This window comes from Athene cunicularia, assembly GCF_003259725.1.
Source record: "Athene cunicularia isolate RWA chromosome 5 unlocalized genomic scaffold, athCun1 chr5_part1, whole genome shotgun sequence".
NCBI classification, from domain to species: Eukaryota; Metazoa; Chordata; class Aves; order Strigiformes; family Strigidae; genus Athene; species Athene cunicularia.
This window is the reverse complement of record NW_020799101.1, coordinates 33,542,198-33,564,430: the sequence shown is the minus strand read 5'-3', so window position 1 is coordinate 33,564,430 and position 22,233 is coordinate 33,542,198. Positions and strand designations below refer to the sequence as shown.

The 22,233-nt window shown below is 37.4% G+C and overlaps 1 protein-coding gene across 1 annotated transcript in view; it reads left to right on the top strand.

Annotated features, from left to right (window-relative positions):
- The window catches only part of MEIS2 (Meis homeobox 2), a 167,118-nt gene that overhangs the window by 6,344 nt on the left and 138,541 nt on the right, over nt 1-22,233 (top strand). The window contains exon 3 of the mRNA XM_026849304.1: nt 5,255-5,369. Within this exon, the coding sequence (XP_026705105.1) occupies nt 5,255-5,369 (115 nt within the window). The remainder of the gene's footprint in view (nt 1-5,254; nt 5,370-22,233) is intronic.

Here is a 22,233-nt window from a genome sequence, read left to right as displayed (position 1 = left end):
TGTGTGTGTATATATATATATATATATATATATATATATATATATACACACACACACACACACACATACTTAAACAAATAACTGATAGATCACAATGCCTTGTGTTTTGGTTAAATTGTGTAATTCTGATACAAAAAAAGTTGTCATATTATATATGCATCCATATGAAAATAAACCTCAGTAATATCAGGAGTAGTCTTCTGTAGAAAACATACATATCAGAGTTTTACATATTAGAGTTTTTCATGGCTCATTTACTTATTGAAAGTTTCTTTACATAGTATGTTTATTATTAATACACGCCACAAAAGTCTCTAAGATACCATCATGAACTTCATACAAAATGAACATGTATGTGTATAGCTTTCTACGTCTGGCACAGTATATAATCTTTCAATATACGATGGTACCGAGATACAGATTTTTGTGGTATTAATCACATCAGTCGTTCAACTGTGTTTGCAAGTGTTACTTGTAAGAACAAGGTGAGCAAGATTTGGCTTGTATTTGGGTGGGAAAATGCTATCCGTCAGTAGTTCAGTTCAGTTTTGTGTTTGCAAAATTAATTTACCAGAGCAACCTCCAGACCTTTGAGTCCAAACACCTTCACAGAGAACGAGCTCTACAGCCATTGTAGTTTAATTTATGAAAGTAATTTGCGTTTTATTTGTTCCTGCAAGATCAATGGCTTTGTCCATTTCATCTGATAAAATGTAAGGGCCTGATCCTGTCACAGTTATGTACGTAAAACTTCAGTTAATGTCTGTAAGCCAAATCCTGCTCAACTTACTCACATGGGTATCAGCTGGCCTGATTGATTTTACTTCCCAGTTATAAATAAGAAGCAAACTCCTTACGGTTAATTGGGTCCTTAATATCACCATAAAAAGCAGTGTGAGATCAGAATCAGCCCTAGCGGGACTACATACATTCACTAAAAATTAACCAGAATTTGCCCAGTGGAAATTCTGGGCATACAAAGTAAGAACTGCAATTTAACAGAAGGTTATCCTAGATCAAATTTCTCTGTTTCAACATCTCTGTTCAAGAAATCCTGTAGCAGTTAAAAACTCTTACAGTTTCCACCAGATTTGCAGCATCGACAAAAGAGTAATGTGTCAGATTTGCTTTGTATACCAGGAGACTCTTGTCCTTTCTGTTGCTCTTTTCTAGATTTAGCAAAATTCAATGGTGGTGCTAAATCAATTTTTTTTTTTTTTTTTTTTTTTTTTTTTTTTTTTTAACTTTCAAGGGAAAAAAACACTGGCAAAATTGTGTTTTCTAGGGAAGGCTGTGTGTGTAAATGAGAAACAGTGGATAGCAGCGGAGTGATCTCCTGTGGCCCTGCTAGTACAAGCTTTCCCCATATTGTCTCCTGCTTTTATATTAATTACAACTTGCATTATCAGCTGCGAGTCTGTAGCCCAGCAAATAGAAAATACTGCCCCTGGAGACCTAGCTTCTTGTATCTATTTTCCATCTCCTTCTATTGTGCTCTACTCAGTATTCACTGCTTTTCTCCTGGTAACACTGCTCTTTAACACAATTAGGTAAGAGCAAGAGGAGCACCATATTTGACTCCCAATTATAAAAACTACTGGGAATAGATATATGTGTGCTGTTTACCTTCTATGGTATCTGGCATTAGTTTAGGTCATATGTGTGTTAAAATTTTATAGTATGCGCACGTACACAAAACAGGCAGTTGCATTTTGTCAGACATCATCCGCGCTCTTCAACGTGTTTCTGCAAAGTATATTACTAAACTTGCAAGAACATATGAGAAGCCATGCTAACAGTGTGTAATTTATCTAAAGCTATCTGGGTTTCTGCTTTTTTTTAATAGCATGATAGTTTAATACAAATTTCCTTGAAATTAATAAAAAAATTGCAATTAGTGGGCTTTAGATCAGGATCTTTTTAGGTACCTAAATTATACTGATAAAGTGTTTTCAGTGAAGTACACTTCAGATGTGTCATTTGGTGCTTGGGTTTGGGTTTTTTTTTTGTAAAGACATACATAAAATAAGTCCTTATGATTCGGCATTTGGCCAAGAAGTTTTTCTTGAGGGATACAAAGTTGGAAACAGTCTAGGGGAGAAAAAAAGAAGTTCACTGACACGTACAATGATCGTAGTCCAAAGCAAAAGAATGCTGCCTTTTTATGAGGCTGTAAACTCCACCCCTAGAGTTATTTGTCATTTTTTTATAATATTAAACCCTAGCTATTTCCCTCCCTTTCAAATTCCTCCAACATTCTACTGTCGCATCTTCTAAATATCCCATCTTATTATTTCTGTCCTTCAACAAAATTCTGCCAAATTGCTTCCTCGAGAAAACTGTGTCACAAGAAAAAACATTGAATTCCCAATCAATACAGTCTGTCTTTCTAAAATGGGATCTACAAACTGAGGTCAAGAACAACTCAGCCTGGTAGAGACAGCAAGTGTTTTCAGCTGCGGGAAGTCTTATTCAGTGATCCTTTCCAAATTGTTACGGTTTTGAAACAGAAAGGCCGGTCTAGCTTTTGAAATACTGTATGATAGGTTTTGGATGACATTTGCCTTAAAACATAGCTGAGGTGTTACCAGTTAATTATTGTAATTTTCATATGTGTGATAAGGAGCTCCAACAGCAGCCAGCTTAAGAGAGCCTGCAGTGCATAAAATTAACATAACTCACTGTGTTCCCTGAAAAGTTTAGCCTAGGTGAATATGTTGCAATTATTACATTTTCTAAAAGAAGGTTCCAGCCTGATGTTGTTGGAGGGCTAAACTCATGCTATGCCATTGTTTCTTTCCTTTTTCATGTATTTCTTCTAGCTCTTTATCTGATTACCATCCGGCAAACAGCTGACGCTAAGAGGCTGCAGAGGGCTGAAGAGCTCCTGTCTGCTGTTTGCCTTCAGCTTGAAGCTATTTGAGTGGCTTCCTAACTCAGAGATAAAAAGAGAAGCTCATAGGCACAACCGTGTTTTAATCCAGGCTGTAAAGAAACTTGCTCAATTTTTGCAGTTTATTTCCATCTGTACTTTTTGCTAACCTTATTTTCAACTTTTTGTTTTTTTAATAACATCTGGGCTGATTGAACTTTCAAAGCTTTTCATCTTTCTTTTTGTGTTTCTTTCCACCTGACTGTAAAAGGATGGTAAAAAGTTTGGGGCTTTTTTATAAAATTAATTTGGAGGGGGCTACAGTATTAATAGCAGTTTCTGAGACTGAATTAATACAACAGCCTCAACAAATATAAAATACTGCTATTTTGTGTTATGGGTTTTTTTGTTGTTGTTTGTTTTTCTTTCTCCGTTGCAGTTCTGTGAAAGGAAAAGTAGACCAGTCTTCTCTAAGTTATGGAGGGGGTGGTGGTTTTGTGCTGTCTGTTGTGCTGACAGGTTAGGTGAATTTCAGATCCTGGCCTGTCTTCTGATTTTACTCATACCTTTCTGCCACAGAATCATGTATGTGGGTGCACGTGTGTGTCTGTGTAAGGTGAAGGGGATTTGGATCCCTCTTACCCTTTGGTCACCTAGGGCTTTACTGGGAACCTTTTGAATCATGGGCTCTCCCCTTTGTCTCTGCTGAGATCTGGGTCAGGCCTGTTAGATTTATGTTACTGGGTATTGTAGCAAGCCGTTATTTGGCAGTTCTATTTTGCGTTGCTATATAGCATGTGGTACTAATCAGTGCTAGGAGATTACTCTGAGATGTTTCAATATATATTTTGGGACCTGATTCCAATCACATTTACACTGAATTCTACAATGGGTAAATCAGTTGAATTTGTGGAACTTATTCCTGCTACACGTGGGGGTAGATGAGGTCAGAATCAGTCCTGCTCAAAGGATTTATCCAAACGTGTCACTTGCTGCTTTCAGGATCTTGTACTTTAATACTCTGATGTTATTTCACAATACAGATTTAAAACACAATCAAACCTAAGAAGCAATTTTTTTTTTTGAGGGGGGATTTTTTGTTTGTTTTGTTGTGGAATTATTATAATGTGCTTAATTTAAGTTGTCACATACAGGTGACAAGAAATGCAGGTCCAGCCCCTAGTCTGATCTGTTTCATGTGTTCTTGCTCTCCTTTTCTGCCAGAGGAAATTCCATCTCTTGCCTGCCTTCATGTGGTGCTGATAAAGCTCTTCCTGTACAGTAGAATTCCTGTTTTCCTTTAAGCAACAGCAGGGTATTGGGAATGATCAGGAAAGGGGAGGAGGACAGGAGGAGAATACACTCCACAAAGTAGCACTAAACTGTAACATTAAGTTTTCCTCACTTACCCTTTCAAATAGCAGCTCCTCACTCTGGAAAAGCCAATACTCAATAAATTGGAAAGCTTGCATAAATTATGTGACTAAAGTAGAGTAGTTGAGGTCTTACTTAGCCAAGTTCTGCAAACTTTGTATGTCTGTCTTCTGTGTTCCCTTTTGTTGTGTTTTATGCATAGTAATGTAGAAAGAATTACATAAAAATCACTATACATGTTATTTTATATAATCACCTGGTGGTTATTCTTGACAATGCTTGTAAGCGAACTGTTAGAGTGATAAATCTAGAAAGTCTTTTGAAATGTGTCATATCAAGGTGGTGGTGGGGGGCGAGATAGCATATTTTCTGGTATATAGTGTCTTTCAGAGAAAGCTTGCTTTTCCCCTCACAACTTTGCATTTACTTGAAGTTTTTCTAGCATTCAAATGGATGAGAGAGGGTAGGGTGTGAGGACACGTTCTTCTCCCATGCACGTTCTTCTCTACTTCTTCAGTTTCCCTCTTCTTTCTCTCCCCTCCCATCTCTAGTCAGTCTGGAAAAACAAAGTGTGGGGAGGTAGTTTGCATACCAACTGGCTTGATCCTAATGTGAACACCTAGTATCATAAACTGTGCGGGTCGATGCTCTCCCCCCCTGCTCTCCCGTATAGCTCATTAAGAAACTTAATTTTATTTTTCTCCCCTGAAATATTCTTCTGCAGTACTATTCAAACTATTGAATCCAGACAACTCTTCGGAAAGTTTAAAACAGGAAAAAAAAAAATCTGTCCTTTATTTTACCAAGTAAATCTTTGTACCTCCTCTGCTTGTCTTTGCTGAAGAATTATTACACTGTGCAAACAGTATCGGTGTTTGGCACATTTCACAAATGCTAATGTGTATACTTTTCCCCCCCTCCTCCCCTCTTCTCCCGGTTTTCTTTCTGTTCTTCATTTGCTATTGGAATGGGAACTGTGGAAAAAATTCCTTGGCACTCTGACACCAGAATCCTTCATCTTGGAGAGACCACGATGATGCAACCTCAACGCACTCGGCAGGCACACCGGGGCCCTCCAGTGGGGGCCATGCTTCCCAGAGCGGAGACAACAGCAGCGAGCAAGGTAAAAGGTCAAACTTTTTCCCTCCGCAAAGTAGGCATGACTAAAATAACTCCAGCTTTTTTTACTATATCAGTACATCTGCCTTAGAGTAAACATGGAGTGGCAGACTTGCAGTATAATCAGCTGTAACTTAGGGAGACGGTATTTCCTTTTCCTAACCCACTTAGCTGCATTTTATTATTATTTCAGAGTGAAATATCTAATCTTCAAACAAGCTTTGTAATAACAATTGATTAGTTCTGCCAATTCCTTTACAAATTTGGTTATCTACAGTTTATTTTTGTGTGGTGTAAGTAAATATAATGACAGACATACTCTCCAGCTGTGATGCAGTTGTTTGAGCTGTGTTATGGCCAGAGAATCTAACCTGTAGTTTTAGCTGGGGCAGAGACTCCTCTACGAAGTTATGAAGCTGCTGAATTATATAAAGTAGAAGAAAAACCCAAACTGGACAGAAAAATGTTTCTTGCAATGTTTGCTTGTACAGACTTGTTTCTGCTGCTGAAAAATCTGAATTCAGAATGGTAAATAGAGATGTATCTGACCTGCAAAACCTCTTCTGGACCTATACAGTGAAGCCTTCTCAAGGGTTCAGGAGGCTTGATTATTATTTCAGGGTTTTTTGTTTAATTTCCTACTGCATTGCACCTTGTGTGTGGTCATCTGCAACCATGCTGAGTGAGTGTCAGAGGCTGTCATTCTGATATGATAGTGTTTAACACTTGCTCATTAGAAGTATAAGTGACTCCAGAAGGTGTAAGAGTCCAGTGCTAAAAGTTGGGTAAAGTTGGTCTACTGTCACTCCTGGATCTTGACTCAGATGATTTTTATTTTATTTTTTTTTTAAGACCAAAGTTAAAGGCGGGGTCTGTTCTTGTTTTCCTTTGTAAGCACGATAAGACTCAGTTAGTGAGTGAGCCATTACGTTTATAAGACGTTATGGTATGCTGCTCCCTCCATCTTGTGCACCTGGGAATTACACTTACCCAACAGAGCCAACTGACAGGTCAGCCATCCAACTAGCAAAGCAGGATTCTGAAACTGGGGAGGGGAGCAGCCTTCAGGGCTAGAGCTGCCATGACTAGTCCCGCACTGTGGGCCACTTCCCACCATGATTTTTGCCACGTTTAGGCTGTGGAGCAGATATGTGATTTCACGACTCTCACGTGGCCCACTGCTTGGCACAGAGATAGATCCCTTCGTCTGTCTCATGATCTGGTGTCATACCCATTGTGATTCTAGGAACTTGCAAAGTTTGTTTCTGGTAGAGTGGTTTGGGTTTGTCTCCTATTTGTATGAATTGTTATATGTTTGTAATCTTATTGCTGATAGAAAGCAGCCATGGCACAGAGTGTGATCCAACTCTAACACGAGTCACACAGTATTTTTTTTCTATGTGGTTGGATTGGAGCTGTACAAGGCCCAGCATGAACTATTACAGGCTCAGCAGCTAATGAAAGGGAGAGCTTGATTGCTAAGCAGCAAAACCATGTTACATCTATTAGCTGGCCATAGACTTTACTGTTGATCAAATGTTTACATTGTATATTGTGGTTAAAATACTTGGCATAGCAGATGATCATTTGCATACTTAAAAATGATTCCTCTGAGTCATCTGCCACAGCGTGTTCATTCCACCCCTAGGTAAGAAATTTCCTCACACCTGTATCTCTACCCCAGTAACTCCTTAGAAACGAGAAGAGTTTCTTCATTGAGCCATGCTTGATGTCAAGAAATCCCCTGTATTGACATCCAGGGAGCTTGCATTTCACTAATCTCTAATTCCTTGTCACATAACTCAGGGTGCTTGAGAAATATTGCTAAGAATAAGAAAAAGTAGTTGATGACAAGTATACCAACTTCCCATTGGAGACTGAGTTTTCTGGTAATATATATGATTTAAACGAACCTGTTATACTAATTTCTGCAGAAGGGGAACAATCGCTGAAGGGCCAAATCAGTCACTAGTGCTGCCCAGTCCAGCAGGGTAAAACATTGCTAGTGTGCTTCCCTTTGTGCTCAGTTGGGCCTTTTTAAAGGGAAGCAGTCGTCCAGTGGCAAATCAGCATTCCACTCAGCTGCTGGCAGCTGAAAGATGTATGATCCTACAGCACCAGCAAAATTCCCATTGGAGACAGCTTTGGATTGCTCTCCCCCTCTCAACCCTGGGAAAGACTAAAGAGAGGAAGGCCTGTACTGAATTTTCCTTATGCTTCCTTGGGGGAGGGCAGGGTTTACTTTATAACTCGTGAACTGGCAGTCAGTTGATCCCAGGCAATGCCAAGATGGGTAGATGTCCTCTTGAGCTGTTCCAGTGCAGTTACGTATTTAGGTCAACTTGGTTTCCCTGCAGTTTTGTCAAGACCTTCCACAAATGCTGCTTCAAGTATTCTATTTGGCCCAAAGGATTTCTTGGGAACGGGAGCTCATTAGAGAGTCTTGGGTTACATTAGCAACTTAAGGTCTCCTCCACTGATGTCTGGTGGCAGCAGAGATTGATTCAAACCAGAGTCAGTCTCTTCTGACTCTTGGGAGCACTCCTTCCAGGGGTCTCTGCTTTTGTCTTAAGTCTGTGATGTGCAGCTTGTGATATTTTTTTTTTTTTTTTTTTTTTTTTTTTTTTTTTTTTTGGGGGGGTGTGTGTGCATGGGAGATGGAAAGGAGTTAGATGAGTGATGACATTATTTTTGCAGACTTTCTCTGCATGAGGTAGATCTATTTATTACATAGAAGAATCCACCCATAAGTCTTAAATTTGGAACCAAACAAAAACGTTGTAGGCATTTTATCTGTTTGTGGACAAGTCTCTCCACGACAGTGCATGACTGCCCTTTGGCATCAAAAGGGTTAATCTAGTCAATGTTTGGTATTAGAAACATGCTGGCATTGAAAGAGTTAAGGAAAGGGCCTTCAGGCAGTAAATGTTGAAAGATTATCCTAATTTTATTAGTGGTGAGTGTCTATGTTGTTCTTAACATGTCACCTCACTTGTTCAACAGAAAACTAAGCTATACAACATATTGATCATCTAGCAAACCATAGTACTAGTGACCTGTAATCTACCAAGCATTTATTGACTTTATCCCAGTTCAGATCCACAAATGCAAATCAATGCTGTGTAATACTATTTTAGAGATTAGTAATTATGTAGTCAGTCTGATCAACTTCCCCCTGCCCTGAAAAGCGAAAGAGTTAAATATATGTAATAATAAAAATAAAACATTAAACATCTTAGAGGAGAAAAAGAAGCTGATTTAATGGTCTAATGAGGCCATCTTCCAGAGACTTGTTTTGTGTAGGGCTTGCTTTGACCTTTCGCTTTGCTCAGGAGCCCAACGCTTCATTTTTCACATTCTTGCAATTACGTTAACGCTTCAAGCATTTCTGACTCCAAGTCAGCTAGCAACACCAGGCATAACTCAACACTGTGAGTTTTTCTCCTCTCTGTAGATTCATTAACAGGTCACCGGGGTCCCAACTGAAATTTAAAACTGACTGGTTCTGTTGGGTTAGCTGAGTTATAGCCAGGGAGATGGCAGGAAAGGGGCTGAGAGAAGGGGAGGGGAGAGAGAAAACCCTGGGGTTTTTGCCAGAGAATATATGTGTAAAAACCCTAAGTGGAAGATTAAAAGGTGTGTGTAGCTTTATCATTCACTCTTTTCTTTGGAGGGGAAAAAGCACGTCTGAAAGTCTTCTGGGGTATTACATTTTCCTTATTCTTTGTAAAACAAAGTAAAAATGGGCACTGGCTTTACATACAAGGCTAAATGACTTCTGGAATTCAGCATCAGTTTGTACCACAGTGATGGATATGATACTCCCAGACTTTAATTCCTATTTAATCTCTTTATGGGATATTTCAAATAATGAATATGGCAGATTATGTATGAAAAGTGGGAAATAAATCTTTTTAAGGTTTAAAAACATGTGGTCTACAGGAAAGCACCAGGGAATACTTTCGGTTTCGTATTTTATGATACCAGGATTGTATCCCTGATTTGTCATATTCTTAGTTCAGTCACTCAAAGGGCCTGATCCAGCTGAGTCAGATGGAGGCTGTGTTTCTTCAGGACCTTTCAGGAAGTTCAGCATCTTTTTAAAATTAGGCCTGGGGTGATAAACTTGGCCATAAGTGAGAAGCCAGAGACAAGAAACTTCTAGGTTATAAAGCAGTAAAAATATAAATGGGAATCGCATCGTGTGAGAAGTTCATCAGTGTGGGGTTTTTTTGGTTTGGTGGGAGCTTTTTTTGGTGGAACTACTTGTGCTGAATGAAGATCTTCCCCTTTATAAATAATATATGAGGCTACTCTCTAAGGCAATACCTTAAAGTAGTTTTGAAACACTTTTGTGACAGCTTGATATTTGTCCCACAAATTTGTCCACAACAGCTTTCTGTGGCAAAGACTTAATCTGGTTCAGGGCAAAGCCAGCTAAGATATTAGCTGAAATTACATGTTCATCCCAAGTTACATCTCTGGATTGACACATGTTGGAAAAATTAGGTAGTATATTATTCATTATATCTTGTAATAAAATCTTCTATACAAATCAAATTTGTTTACAAAACTGGCTGTCTACAAAACCAGCTGATAATGCCCAAAGGCCTGTCACAGTATCAAAACTCTACTGAAACTACACAAAGCTTTGAACTGAACTCCAGTAGTCAGAAAAAGGAGAAGGATGTTTTGTTTTTAATAATAATTAAAAAATAACACATTCGTGCAAAGTCTTTAGAAGTTTAGTATCCAAAAGCTAATGCTACAACTTCTTTTTCCTAGTTCTGTATGTATAGATAAGCCTGCTGAGGCTAGTATGAATATTCATCATAAGGATTCAGAACATATTTTTATTCCTTTTTATTTTTACCTATAAGGCTATAGGGTATGGTTTTATTGGAAGAGAGCTGTCTTTTATAAGAAAAGAAATTCCTAATAGAAAGGCTCAAACATGCAGACTGTGAAAAATCAAACTTGCTAATAAATAATGCTTCACTGGAGATGTATTATTTCAGAAGGCACAGCTCTTATAAAGGTGAACTGTATGAAGTATGAAAAACTCTTAAAGAACAATGACTTTTTTCAGCTGAGGAAGATACAGGAAGAGAGTAGCCCTTATTAATTCATCTTTTCCTTTCAAGTTTGAGGGGCCCGTCCTTGTGTTGATATGTATGAGTAATTCCCATTAATGGTGATGGGAGTTACGCATGTGCACTGACAGAAGAATAGACCCCTTAGTGTTCAAAGCACATGAAATTTACATTTTTTCCATTGCTGTAATTGAGATGTTGACAAATTGGAGAATATTGATGAGCCTTTGTTTTAAGTATTTCTTGCCAAGTTTGCTTTATTTTTTCATGGTTTGAACAATGGTGTGGGTTCAGCAGCAATGAATAATAAGGGTAGAGTAAAGATAACTTTGTATTTCAATATTTTGATGTGCCAATATGAAATAAATTGTCTTAGGCAAATGGAATATGCTGTTTTAATCATTAGCTATGCATGAAAGAAAAATTGATGTTGACATCTTTGCTGTAAAATCGTTGTAATGGGGCCTTCCTTACAATTCATTTTTGTAAAATTCATTTTGTACATTTTGCAGCAATTGAACAATCCCTGCACTGTGAATAGGCAGAATTCCCAGAAATACTGAGACAGTTGGCCCAGTAACTGCTGAGCTCACACTGCACACCACATGCACATTAACCATAATGATGCCAGAACCAGCTTAGCTAAATATAGTCACATTTTAATATCCTCCCATCCTTTCTTTTCTTTACATCTATTGCGTGAACAAATACATCTTTTTTGCAATTTTTGTTTGATTGCTGGAGTCGGTGCACATTTATATCCCTACCCGCTATTCAATAAGTAGCATTAAAATTTCACAGTGAGCCTTCGCTCCATTGTACAGTTTTCTACTAATCAGCCTGGTGGCAAGTGCAGATTCCTCACCTTTTATTAAATTAAAGCTTTGAAGGGGGGGGGGGGGATTTAAAACATTATAATTGTATTTAAAATTTGGACCTCACTCTTAGCTTTTAATCCATGTACATTTTTATATTTAGATATAGATAAAAATAATATATATGCATTAGAAAACATTTATTTCCATGTTTTGAAGTATGTTGTGCTGGGGTTTCAAATGCAGCCTAGGAAAACTCTGTCAGTGGAATGTTTTCATAGTGGCAGCAATCTCTTTAAAATAACCCTAAATACAGTATGACAGATGCCATCTGGAATAATCTTTTGCTAGTTCCTTTCAACTTTTATTTTTTCCTACAGTTAAGTTCATCTAAAACTGGTCACTCACCATTGCAGTAAACATAGTGAACCCTTTCTTCCCTTTTGTATGTGAATGATCAGAGAAAATAACTAAACAATTTTATTTAAGAGATTGTTACTGTTGAGAGTTTTGCTTTTAACTTAACCTTTCAGGGTGGTTTTAAATATATGTATTTGTATATGTGTGTATATGTATTTATATATTTGTTTTTCAAGATGAAAAAGGTAGGATTCCCCCTTAGGCCATTCTTTCCTTCTCAGATCCTACTCAGCCTAACCCAATTTGCCTCCAAATGTTAGATAACATCCCATTTGCTAAATTACAATTGTATGTTTGTTACAGTATTAATGGTTTCATAATACAACACATTCAGACATACAGTAGCAAGTGCTTAAATGTCTTCCTGTGTTGTTACAGGCTGACTAATTTCTTCCTATATATGCTAACTTATTTGAAAGATCTAGTATTGGAATCTCTGGATTTTTTTTTTTTTAACTTAGTCGTGTAAAGGGATGTCTCCTGATGCCTGTTAGAGTTTAATTTAGAGTAGTAATTAAACTTGAATACTGCCTCATAAACAAAAGATAAACAATAAACCAGCCACGTTCCCTGCTGTTTCATAGCTTTCTTTCCCAGATGTTTTAGCCTGATAATTTTTACATAGTGAACTACCTAGCATGGAGTGCTATGGACAGAGGTCAAAGCCTGTTTCTTTGTAATGGGTTTTTAAAAACTTTTTATTAATGAAATACTACAGAATTTTCCTCTTGTGTAGCTGGTAAAATTGTCAGATACTGAAGGACACTCATTAATTGACTTTTTAATTACCTCCCTCTTGTTTAACAAGACAGCGCTAATTTAAAAAAAATCCCACAAACTTTCTTTTAACTGTTGATGACCAAGGAATGTCACTATTTCTCAATATGAGGGTGCCCGGACCTTGAATCCTCTGTCACCCTAAAACTATAATGCCCTTACAGGAATCTGCTCTCTCCACGTTGATCCTAAGCAACTGAGGAAATGTTCACAGTGGAAGGCTTTTAATTTTTCAAAGTGATCCTTAGGCTGCTGGAGCTTGTGTGTCCATCTCTGGACCTCTCCTCTGTCAGCCATGATCTTTCTAATTGCCAGGTACTAGTAGGCCGTTCAGCTGCAGAAGCCATGTTATTTTCACTGGGTGGGGTAATTACTGAAAGCTGAGAATAGCTGCACTAAAGACACAGGGATACTTTCATGATCCCATTAGCATAAGAGAGGGTAAATTATTCATGCCAAGTGAGGATTCTATGGGGAAAAGTATAGTTAATGCACATAGTTTTTAAATGTATCCCTTTCTGCTCTGAGACTAAATTCTTGTTGGATTCAGTTCTCAGACATTTACGGGAAAGCTCTAGTGGCATGTTAGACGCAGTTCATCTCTCTCTGTTTGCAGCGCTCTCAATAGAGACCATCTGGCAAAGATCCAAAAGGTGATTAAACAAAATGATCAGCTCTTGTTGCTGTGTTACATGTCCAATACTCTGGATTAAAAAACATGACCCACAACAGTCAGCTAACATCGTTTTTTTTTTTTTCCTCTTTCCCCTTCCCCTGTAAGAATTCAGATGGTCCACAAATGTCTATGCCATCTTTGTGTCCTTATGGCCCATAATCATGAACAGGTTGTGCAAATGGCTCTTTCTGTAACACGGTCTGTTCCAGCAGCATAGAAACATTTCATATTAATTGGGTCAGTCTAATGTTCATAATGACATGGGGAAAAATTACCCAAATGTGTTCTTATAGTAAACACTTAAAATGTGCCTTTCTCCTATTAGAAAGTGAAATTTGACATCAGGCTCATGTGGCTGATTTATTTTTTTAAGACAGAAGAAAATCAAAGCGTGACACTGTCATCTGCTAAAAATAGTTTAAAGCCCCTTCTAACAAAAAAAAAGAAAAGGGGGGGGGGGGGGGGGGGGAATGAGCTGTGGTTTAACACCACAATCAGGGATGAATTTACAGTGCTATTCAGAAGAGTACTCCCTTATCATAAACAAGCTGATAATCACACTGAATCTAACTCCCAATTAGCTCTTTCTTTGCTCACAGAGATCAGTGTACATGTCCTCCTTAAGCCATGATATGTTGCCGTTGAGTCAGACAGAACATTTGTATACCTTATGTCATTTTCAGAATTTAAGGATTAATGCTATATATTTACCAGAAAACCCAGCTAATCAGCAAGGTAATTTTTCAAACCAATCACTTCAATGCCTGAGTTAAGGTAAAAATGCCAAGACTGTGAATAGGGGACATATGTATCTTATCTTTTTGGGGTTGCACCAAATGCCAAGTACGAGTGTAAATTCAACAGAAACCAGACATTGTTGGAAAGTAATTAAAGAAATATTGAAATTAAACCTACCATATGAGTGAAATATTTGTAGGCCCACTTCGTTGTATGCATAACAATTTGTGTAGAATTGAACAGTTTCTTTCTCTTTTTACTTCTTGAGTTGTACTTTGTTAAACACGACAGAAGAATCACCTCTGTGTATTCAGCCATAGGATCAGAGGGATCTTCTTCATGCTGAGAATGTTTACAGTACAAAATCAGTAGGTTTACTTAGAGGAGAAATTTATGTAAAAAGAAAAAAAGGTGAAAATTTAAAGCCTTCAAACCTATGCTAAGAAATATCATATTCCACTTTTGAAAACCTAAAAGATCCACGGAGGCTGTCAGCTCTCCTTACTGTGCAAGGTGAAAGCAGTAGGTAAAAGGCAGTATGTCCAGAGTGCTTGGGGAGGGGAGGACAGGCTCCCCTAGCCTTAGTGCAGCCTGGCAGATGAAAGGGACCCACATAGCCTTGGGGGGCTTAAGGCTATTACAGGGCAACTCATGCTCTGTTATCATGCTGATTTTCAATTGATTTTTGGCTGTACAGTACTTGTTGAAGGCCCTCTAGAGCATCAAACACTGCATTATGGCACTACACATTATAATATGTGGGTCTTTTGTCTTACTGTCTTTACTTTGCCTGAGAAGAGGCATGCTAACCACTCCATGATTGCTCTAGCTTCTGAGCAGCTTTTATATCTGGGGAAGTAGGACAGGTGAAGGAAATTTGACTGCCATCTTTAGTTGGCTCTTAAAGTGATTTGATGCACTTATTCTCAATTTTCAAACCAATCTGGTTTTGAATTACCATAAATCATTGCTTTTAATTTATAAAATTACTTTTCATTTAAGTAACTGATTGCAGGATACTAATAAACCCAGGTCTGGTGTCTAAATATACTTTCTTCTTTCTTGAGCTTGCTGTAAGATTCCTTTAAGTAACTGGTACTAGAGGTTGCTAAAGTTGGAGCTGAGGTTGCAGGAAGCTTTCTATATAGGCTGAAGTGAGTAATTTCTCCTATCTTCTACCTTATCCTTTCTTCAGTTAAACTATTGTATCACTCCAGTAGGTTTTTCATTCACTAAAATATCAAGCCATCTACATGGAAGTCTTGATAAGCTGAGGATTTTTAAAATCAGATTAGTGTCTATATATTTAGGATATCCTCTTCAAATAAATGCTTATAATTTTGAAGCCAGTGGTTTCTACCAGCTTGTGTAAGTTTTTGTGCATGCAGTAGAAGATGTAAATGAATATTTTAAAATGTTTAGAAGAATAAAAATGTACTTGTGAAAACACATGTGGAAACTTAGACTTGCAACTTTCTGGTGTTATGGAAACTATAAGAAAGCAATGTAGTCATAAGGATAGGATGCTACCAGGAAACAGTGATGGCCACCTTAACTACCCTGCTAACTGCAGGCAGGATCCAAATAAAAAGTATGGTCCCTGGAAAGGCATCTCTTAGTTTGATGGCCTACCTGTAGCTCCTCAGTTTGTTGCCATGAGGTAAGGATATAGCTATCTCCCCAGGAGAAACTAACTGCAGCACCGAATCCAATAGGACCATGTGTAAGGTACATGCTCTCTTTGATGTGCGTTCTTCCCCATCTGTACAATGGACACAAGAGTACTTAGATGTTGCATGAGTGTTATGAAATGGTCATCTGTTGTCATATTTCAGGAATGCAGGGTTATGTATAAAATTCAAGTGCATTCTCGTATTTACCTCTCTGAATTTTATAAAAGAAGCACTGGATATACTGCATTTGTAAATTGTATTGCTTATTTTAACATTTCCTCTTTTTTCAACAAAGGTGAGAAAAGGTGAATGAAATAACCCAACTTTGTATTGTTTTTAATTAATAAGATTTATGAAATGAGCAATAAAAGATTATATGGATCATATCACCATTTTTTGGTGATAATTGATGTTTCCAACATTTAAAAAAATTGTTGTATCACTATATATGCATATTATTTGTTTAGTGTTTGTTTTGGGTTTTTTGATTAAAACTTGATTCTGTGTTCATATTTAGGTCTTAGGCATCCAAGGGTAATGTTGGCTCAGAACAAGATTGTCCAATGCATTGTTGTTGTGCTTTGGTTGGTTGTTTTTCTTTTCCACTAGGATTTCCTTAGTGCTCTAGAGCTATATAACAGGTTGTGATTTTTAGTGACCTGGCACATCAGTAGTTATGTCTTCTAAACAGGGACATTGATTTTTCTCATCCTGGCATGAGAAGATCTAGGGTGTACACCCTGCTCTGTGGTCTAAAAGTCTTCAGCATGTACACAGGCAGCGGTGACTAAGAATGAAGGCTTAGGGCATCAGAACTGGCAAGCACTACCATGGAGTCTGCTTCATATTTAGAGGGGTTTTGTTAACTATGAAATACAGCATATCCATTGGGGGAGGGGGGGATTGATAACATTTTGTGTAACTATCTTACCATTGTTTATTCCTGCTTTCAGTCTTAATAAACGCCAATATAGATTTAGTCTAGTAACCTGCATTTCTACAGAGCTTAGAATAACATTTTGAAGTGCACCAACTAGGTGTCTCGATCATAGTTATAGTACTTGTGAAAGATCTGTCTTTTGTTTACGAGTCAGTGGTGAACTGTCCCAAGGTTTGAAGGAAGAAGGTGGGAATCTGTTAAAAGCAGTTCTTCCTCCTCAGAGGAGAGAAGAGGAAGACACTATCCACAAAAGACCCTGATCCTTTTTTGTGTGAAATCAGTAGCAATAACAGGGGCACTGCTGCTTTCAGATATGCAAAGTTTGGGTCAAACACATCAAAAAAAAATGAAAGCAAAGCATGATTCTCTTATCTTAAAAAACAAATGCACAAAAAAGCCCCTACTATTTTTTTCTTTTATAATTCCCATAGAAACTACTGCCATTAAGACATATAGAATCTGCAAAAAGACAGCCATAAAGGTCTAGTACTTCCTAATATTTCTGAACAAAATTTCATCATGCCTTACATTTTAGAGGACAACTAATAATAAACACTAGCTTTTTCTATTTGCACAGAAGAGTTTTGAATCACTTTTTTCCTCTGGTGGTTTTTAAATGTTAAAGTGAGCTTCAGAGAAAAATAAATTTGTGCTTTCAGTTTGGTTCTTTTCTTAAAATACTAACACTTTTTCAAATCTGTTGGAGAGAATAAACTTATGCAGTAAACTCAAAATTACGTTTAAGGAATTTGCTGCTGTTTGACTGTAATCAATATAATAATTCACCTCGTGTGCAGATATGTGTGGAGTTGGAGGAAGTAAATGAGTCTTCATTTTCTACTGTTGCATACAGGTGGCTTATAAATGACAGCTCCAACGCTTGGGTTACTTGTGAAGCCATCTTTACCCCAGAGTAAGGAGCAAACACAGGGACATGATCCAGTGGCAGAGTTGGCACAATGGCTTTGGTGCCCCTATTCCCACCTGCAGCCGGGGTAGTGAGCACAGGAAAGAGCAAGACAAAGTGGTTTCCTTGTGCTCCACTGACTTCCCAGCTGCTCTGAGTCTGAAGTCCATTGCTAACTCCAGATGCTCAAACTTGCACCGAGTGCTATCCTAGACTGCTGGCTGCATAACTTGTGGAAAGAGCTCAAATTATTTTATGGATGGTTACCTTTGTACACCCTTGGCACTATACATTCTTCATGCACAGGCTAGGATTGGGGTCTTCTACTTTCTTGTGTAAACAGAGCATTTGCTGTAACTGACAAGGATGGGTGATGCAGCCATGAAAGTGAGAGGGGGAATTCAGCAAATTCTCTATTAAGATGTGATTTGTACCATGAAATTTTTTGACAAGCCCAGCATTTAATTCTTAAATAAGTAAAGAGTGCTCTTTTCCTTATAATCTTGCATTATGCCCACCAGCTTACTGTGGCTACACTTGTTTAAGCAATTACATTTGTTTAAACTTTCCTTGGGCCTCTCCACATGCAGCTGTAAGTTGGTCATACCTAGATTTAAGGCAGCCCCTCTTTGCAGGGAGTTCAGCAGAAGTCAGTATGACAAACACATGCATAGAATTCTATTTCAGAACTTGGTGCTAAGGTTTTAAATTATTTACGAGCGTAAAATTCAGAAATTCGCATGAACTCCCTGTCTAATTTTACACTCCTGCCTAAAGAGGATAGAACAACGCTTAAACAGCAGAAATCAGAATTTTTCAGTTTTGAGCTTCCTTCCTAATTCCTCCCACCTCAGATTTACCACTTATTGACGGTTCTCTATTTCGTAGGACTCCTGACCCTCTACATCTGTTAGAGGGGATAGTTCAGGATGAACCCAGCCTCCTACTCAGTAGGACCGCAGTGTTCTCTTAGCTCCTACTAGATGCTTGAACAAGCAGAGGGCTTAAGTGAAATCCTTTAGCTGAGCCAAAATCTGTTCTTATTTAGGGACTAATCCAAAGCCTGTTAAATCAACAGAAAGATTTCAGTTGACTTCAGTGAGCTTTGGATCAGGCCCTTCCTTGCTAATACATCTGAAATCAATGGAGCTACATTGGGCTTCTGCCAGTAAAAAAAAGGGAGAGGGATTGTCCTTCTGCTTTATTTGTACAGTACCTAACACACTGAGGTCCTGGTGTTCAAACAGTGCTCCCAAGTGCTTCGTTGAGACAACAACAATTTTGACTTGATTACATTACTTGGTGTTCATGGACTCCCATTCATCTTGGGTACATAATTCAGTTGTTTAAAACAACCATGTATGCTGTGCATCCACCTTGTGCGGAAGCGTTATTTCAGACTTCTAGCATTTCATATCAAGAAATCTCTTGCAAAAAGTAAAAAGGAAGGGTGACAGTTTTTATATAAGGAATTTTTTAATATATTTCTGTGCTATCAGATTGTAAAGAAGGCTGTTGTGAATGAAAAATACTTAGTCCATAGAACATGTAAAACCCAATGAGTGTAACTTTTACTGTCATCTTACTGCCTTGAGAAAATTATTAAAGCCCAATGTCTTCTCTACAGTCAAAAGGCTGTTACCTTTTTATTATTTCTTCATTACTGCCTTTTACTTTTATTTCTCAGCGTTAAACTGATGTACAAATTATAATTTGCCCCTTGTTAATGACTTTATTGTAATAATTAGCATTGTGGAGTTGGCAAATATTTTTAGGCAAGAAATGGCAAAGGATGAAAAGATCCTATATGTATATCAGTATATCACTTCAATTTTCAGAAGTGCCTACAACAAAGTAGGACCTCAGTCTGGCAAAGACATATATACATTACTTAATTCTGTATACTGCAAGTCCTCTTTCTGAAATAAAGAGGCTCACAGTAGGTTTAATATTGACTACCTTAGTCTCTGTGGGATTTGTGCTTGAACGATGAAATACTAGGTACAAGAAGCAGACAGTTCATACAAATGTAACCCAGCTGAAAGTCATTCTACAAACTGTGTCCTCTGTCATCATTTCAGCTATGTAATATGTAGAAATACTACAATTTCTTTCTCAAAAACTACTAAAAGGAAAAGTTCTAATTATATTTTCAATTAACACTTTCATTCTAGTCCTAAACTACAAATACTTTCCTTAAATAAAGTTGGTAAGTTTTGGGTTTTTGGTTTTAATTTTTGATTAGATTTCATGTGCTTCTGAGTTCATTCACTTTGTGTATCCAGATACTTAGTATATTTTGTGGAAAACATGTCACCATGTGAAAGTGTATTTGGGTAAGAAAAAAAAACTCCTGATTCTTAACATTTTTTTGTGTGTGTGTGGTAAATTTAGACATCTTTCTAGATGAGAAGCACTGGACTTCATTTATGCTTTGTTTTAACAGTCTTATTTTTCTTCAGTGGTGTTTTACTCATCTTGTGTAAAATGATAGATTCCATAAGTTTAAAATTAAATTTTGATTTAGAGGTTAGTGAAATGCTTAATGTATATAGATAACTTTCATTTTAGGAAACTGGGATAGGGATCTGTGCTATCATCTCAGCTGACTTACAGTTTTGGTTTTTCTGCCCTTTTCATGTGCAAGGATTTAAAAAGAGAAAGATGACTTCAGTACTCATACTTCAGTCCAAGGGAGAAGTAACAATGCAGTTTTTCAGTTAAAAAAGACATAACAAAGACTGTCTTATTAGTGTTGAATGTTTCTTAGATTTTAATTACTTATAGATTTTACTGCTTTCTTTCAGTGTGCTGAAGGGACCACATTGGAACTTCACAAACTTACTTTAGTGACTTGAGTTAGACATAGCTGATAGCTAACCATTGTATATGGGCCTGTTTTCTTCTTTCTGTTTTTCCTCTGTCTCAGAATAATGAAATTCATCCTACCTTATCCATTTCTAGAAAATCTTCTGTAGTGCATAGCTGCAATGATAGATGAAGCACTTTCATTTATCTGTGAACTGGTTATCCTAATTATTTCCCTGAGTTAGATCTTATTAGTAGTTCATATTCCCAGCTTTGAGCATAGTTTGGCATAAAGTTCTGTCTACGAGCAAGATTTTATGAGAGAAGGGCTTTATTGATTTTTTTTTTTCTTTGTTTTCTTTAGATCTTTCATTCATTCTATTAATCTGTAACTCAGTCTCAACTACAGATTTTCCCTCTTTTTATTGTTTTGTTTTCTCTTCTGAATCTGAATTTGGGCAGGAATATGTTCTATATAGTCAGGCCTTTCTAATCTGGTAATTCATCAGTGACATTCAGGGTTTGGTTTCAAACCCCTCTCTGCTTTCTTGTAAACTAATCCTACAGTCCTAGGACCACCAGAGAGAATGTCATTTTAGCTAGAAGTCCACACTGTCAGAATTCAGTCTTACTGTATGCCAATTAACCCTCCTTTAAGCTCTTCCAAATGGCTATCAATCTGGTTTCTTTACAAGAAATAAGATGTCCTTTTATTTTAGAACTAATAAAGAATTTTGCATCTTTCTAAAGCAATTTTCTGCATTCTTACTGACTTCATTGATGTGAATGTAAAGTACACACTAGGTCAAATTCTGACTTCAGTGGGAGTTGATGGGAGCACAGTCTGTATATTTGAAAGCAGAATTGATTCAATCTTGGTGTGCCTGTGCAGCAAAAAAATCTTACCTCTATATAATTTGTCGTCATATAATCAGAGAATATAGATTTGAGTTTGTTTCTCATGTTATTTTCTATGACTCCCTTACATGAGCTCAGAGGAGCTGCTTATGTTCTCAGTAGGAATGTGTGTGTATATGTTTTTTTAATTCACATATAAACATTTTACGTGCTTCCTTAGAGAATTTCTTTGTAAGGTTCAGTTGTTCTTAAGAGACTGAGAACTTGTCTAGTACATAATTTGTAAACTATGCAAAGAGCACCCTCCAGCTGAGGCAAACCCTAGAACAATTCACTTGGACCTGCTTTGCTTGTCACTGTAGTACTCTTGGATGTAAGGGTCCTAGTTCAAACTGGGGCTGTAATGAGCAGGATGTACCCATACACAGACAGATGTCCAGTGGAGGACCCATGTACCGGTCTTCTGTTCTAGTCTTCCATTGAACAGCTGTTTGTTATAGCATGATAAATTTTATTTTAAATAATTTGAGAAGGATATTGTTTCTGAACACAAAAATATAATGCCCTCTGCTCTTATGCATTCTCCATGATGATTAGCTGTTCTTGAGTTGTCTGTCTTATTTCATGGGAGCGGGGTATAACTTGCATGAACCAAATGAGATTGTTTCATCCAAAGGAAAACAGAGAATGTCAGTTACCTACATGGTGGGCAGTAATTCAGGTGAAACAGTAGATTTTTTTTTTTTTTTTACTTGTGTGCTTCACCTTAAAGCTGAGTAAAAGATATATCTCACACTTTCAGAAGAAAGATTTAATTTACACCAGGCTTCTTATGCTTTAAATAACTGATTCAGCAGTGTTGATCTACTCAAATGTTACTTTCTTGCTGCCTTTTTATAACAGTCCTTTAAACAACTTGTTAGGAACTTCTTACCTCATTTTTAGACTGCTATAGGTAGAAAACATTGACTAAAAAAAAAAAGGTTTTCAAGTAGTCTAGGCCTTTAACACAGCATTAGAATATTTCCTTCTGTAAATCATCTCCCATATATTAAAAAGCAACTGTCAGTTGGCTTCCTTCCTGTCTTGTACGTATTTGAGGTTATAACAATAAAAGTTCCAAGCTTAGTTTATTTTTTCCTTCCCCCCCCCCCCCCCCCCCC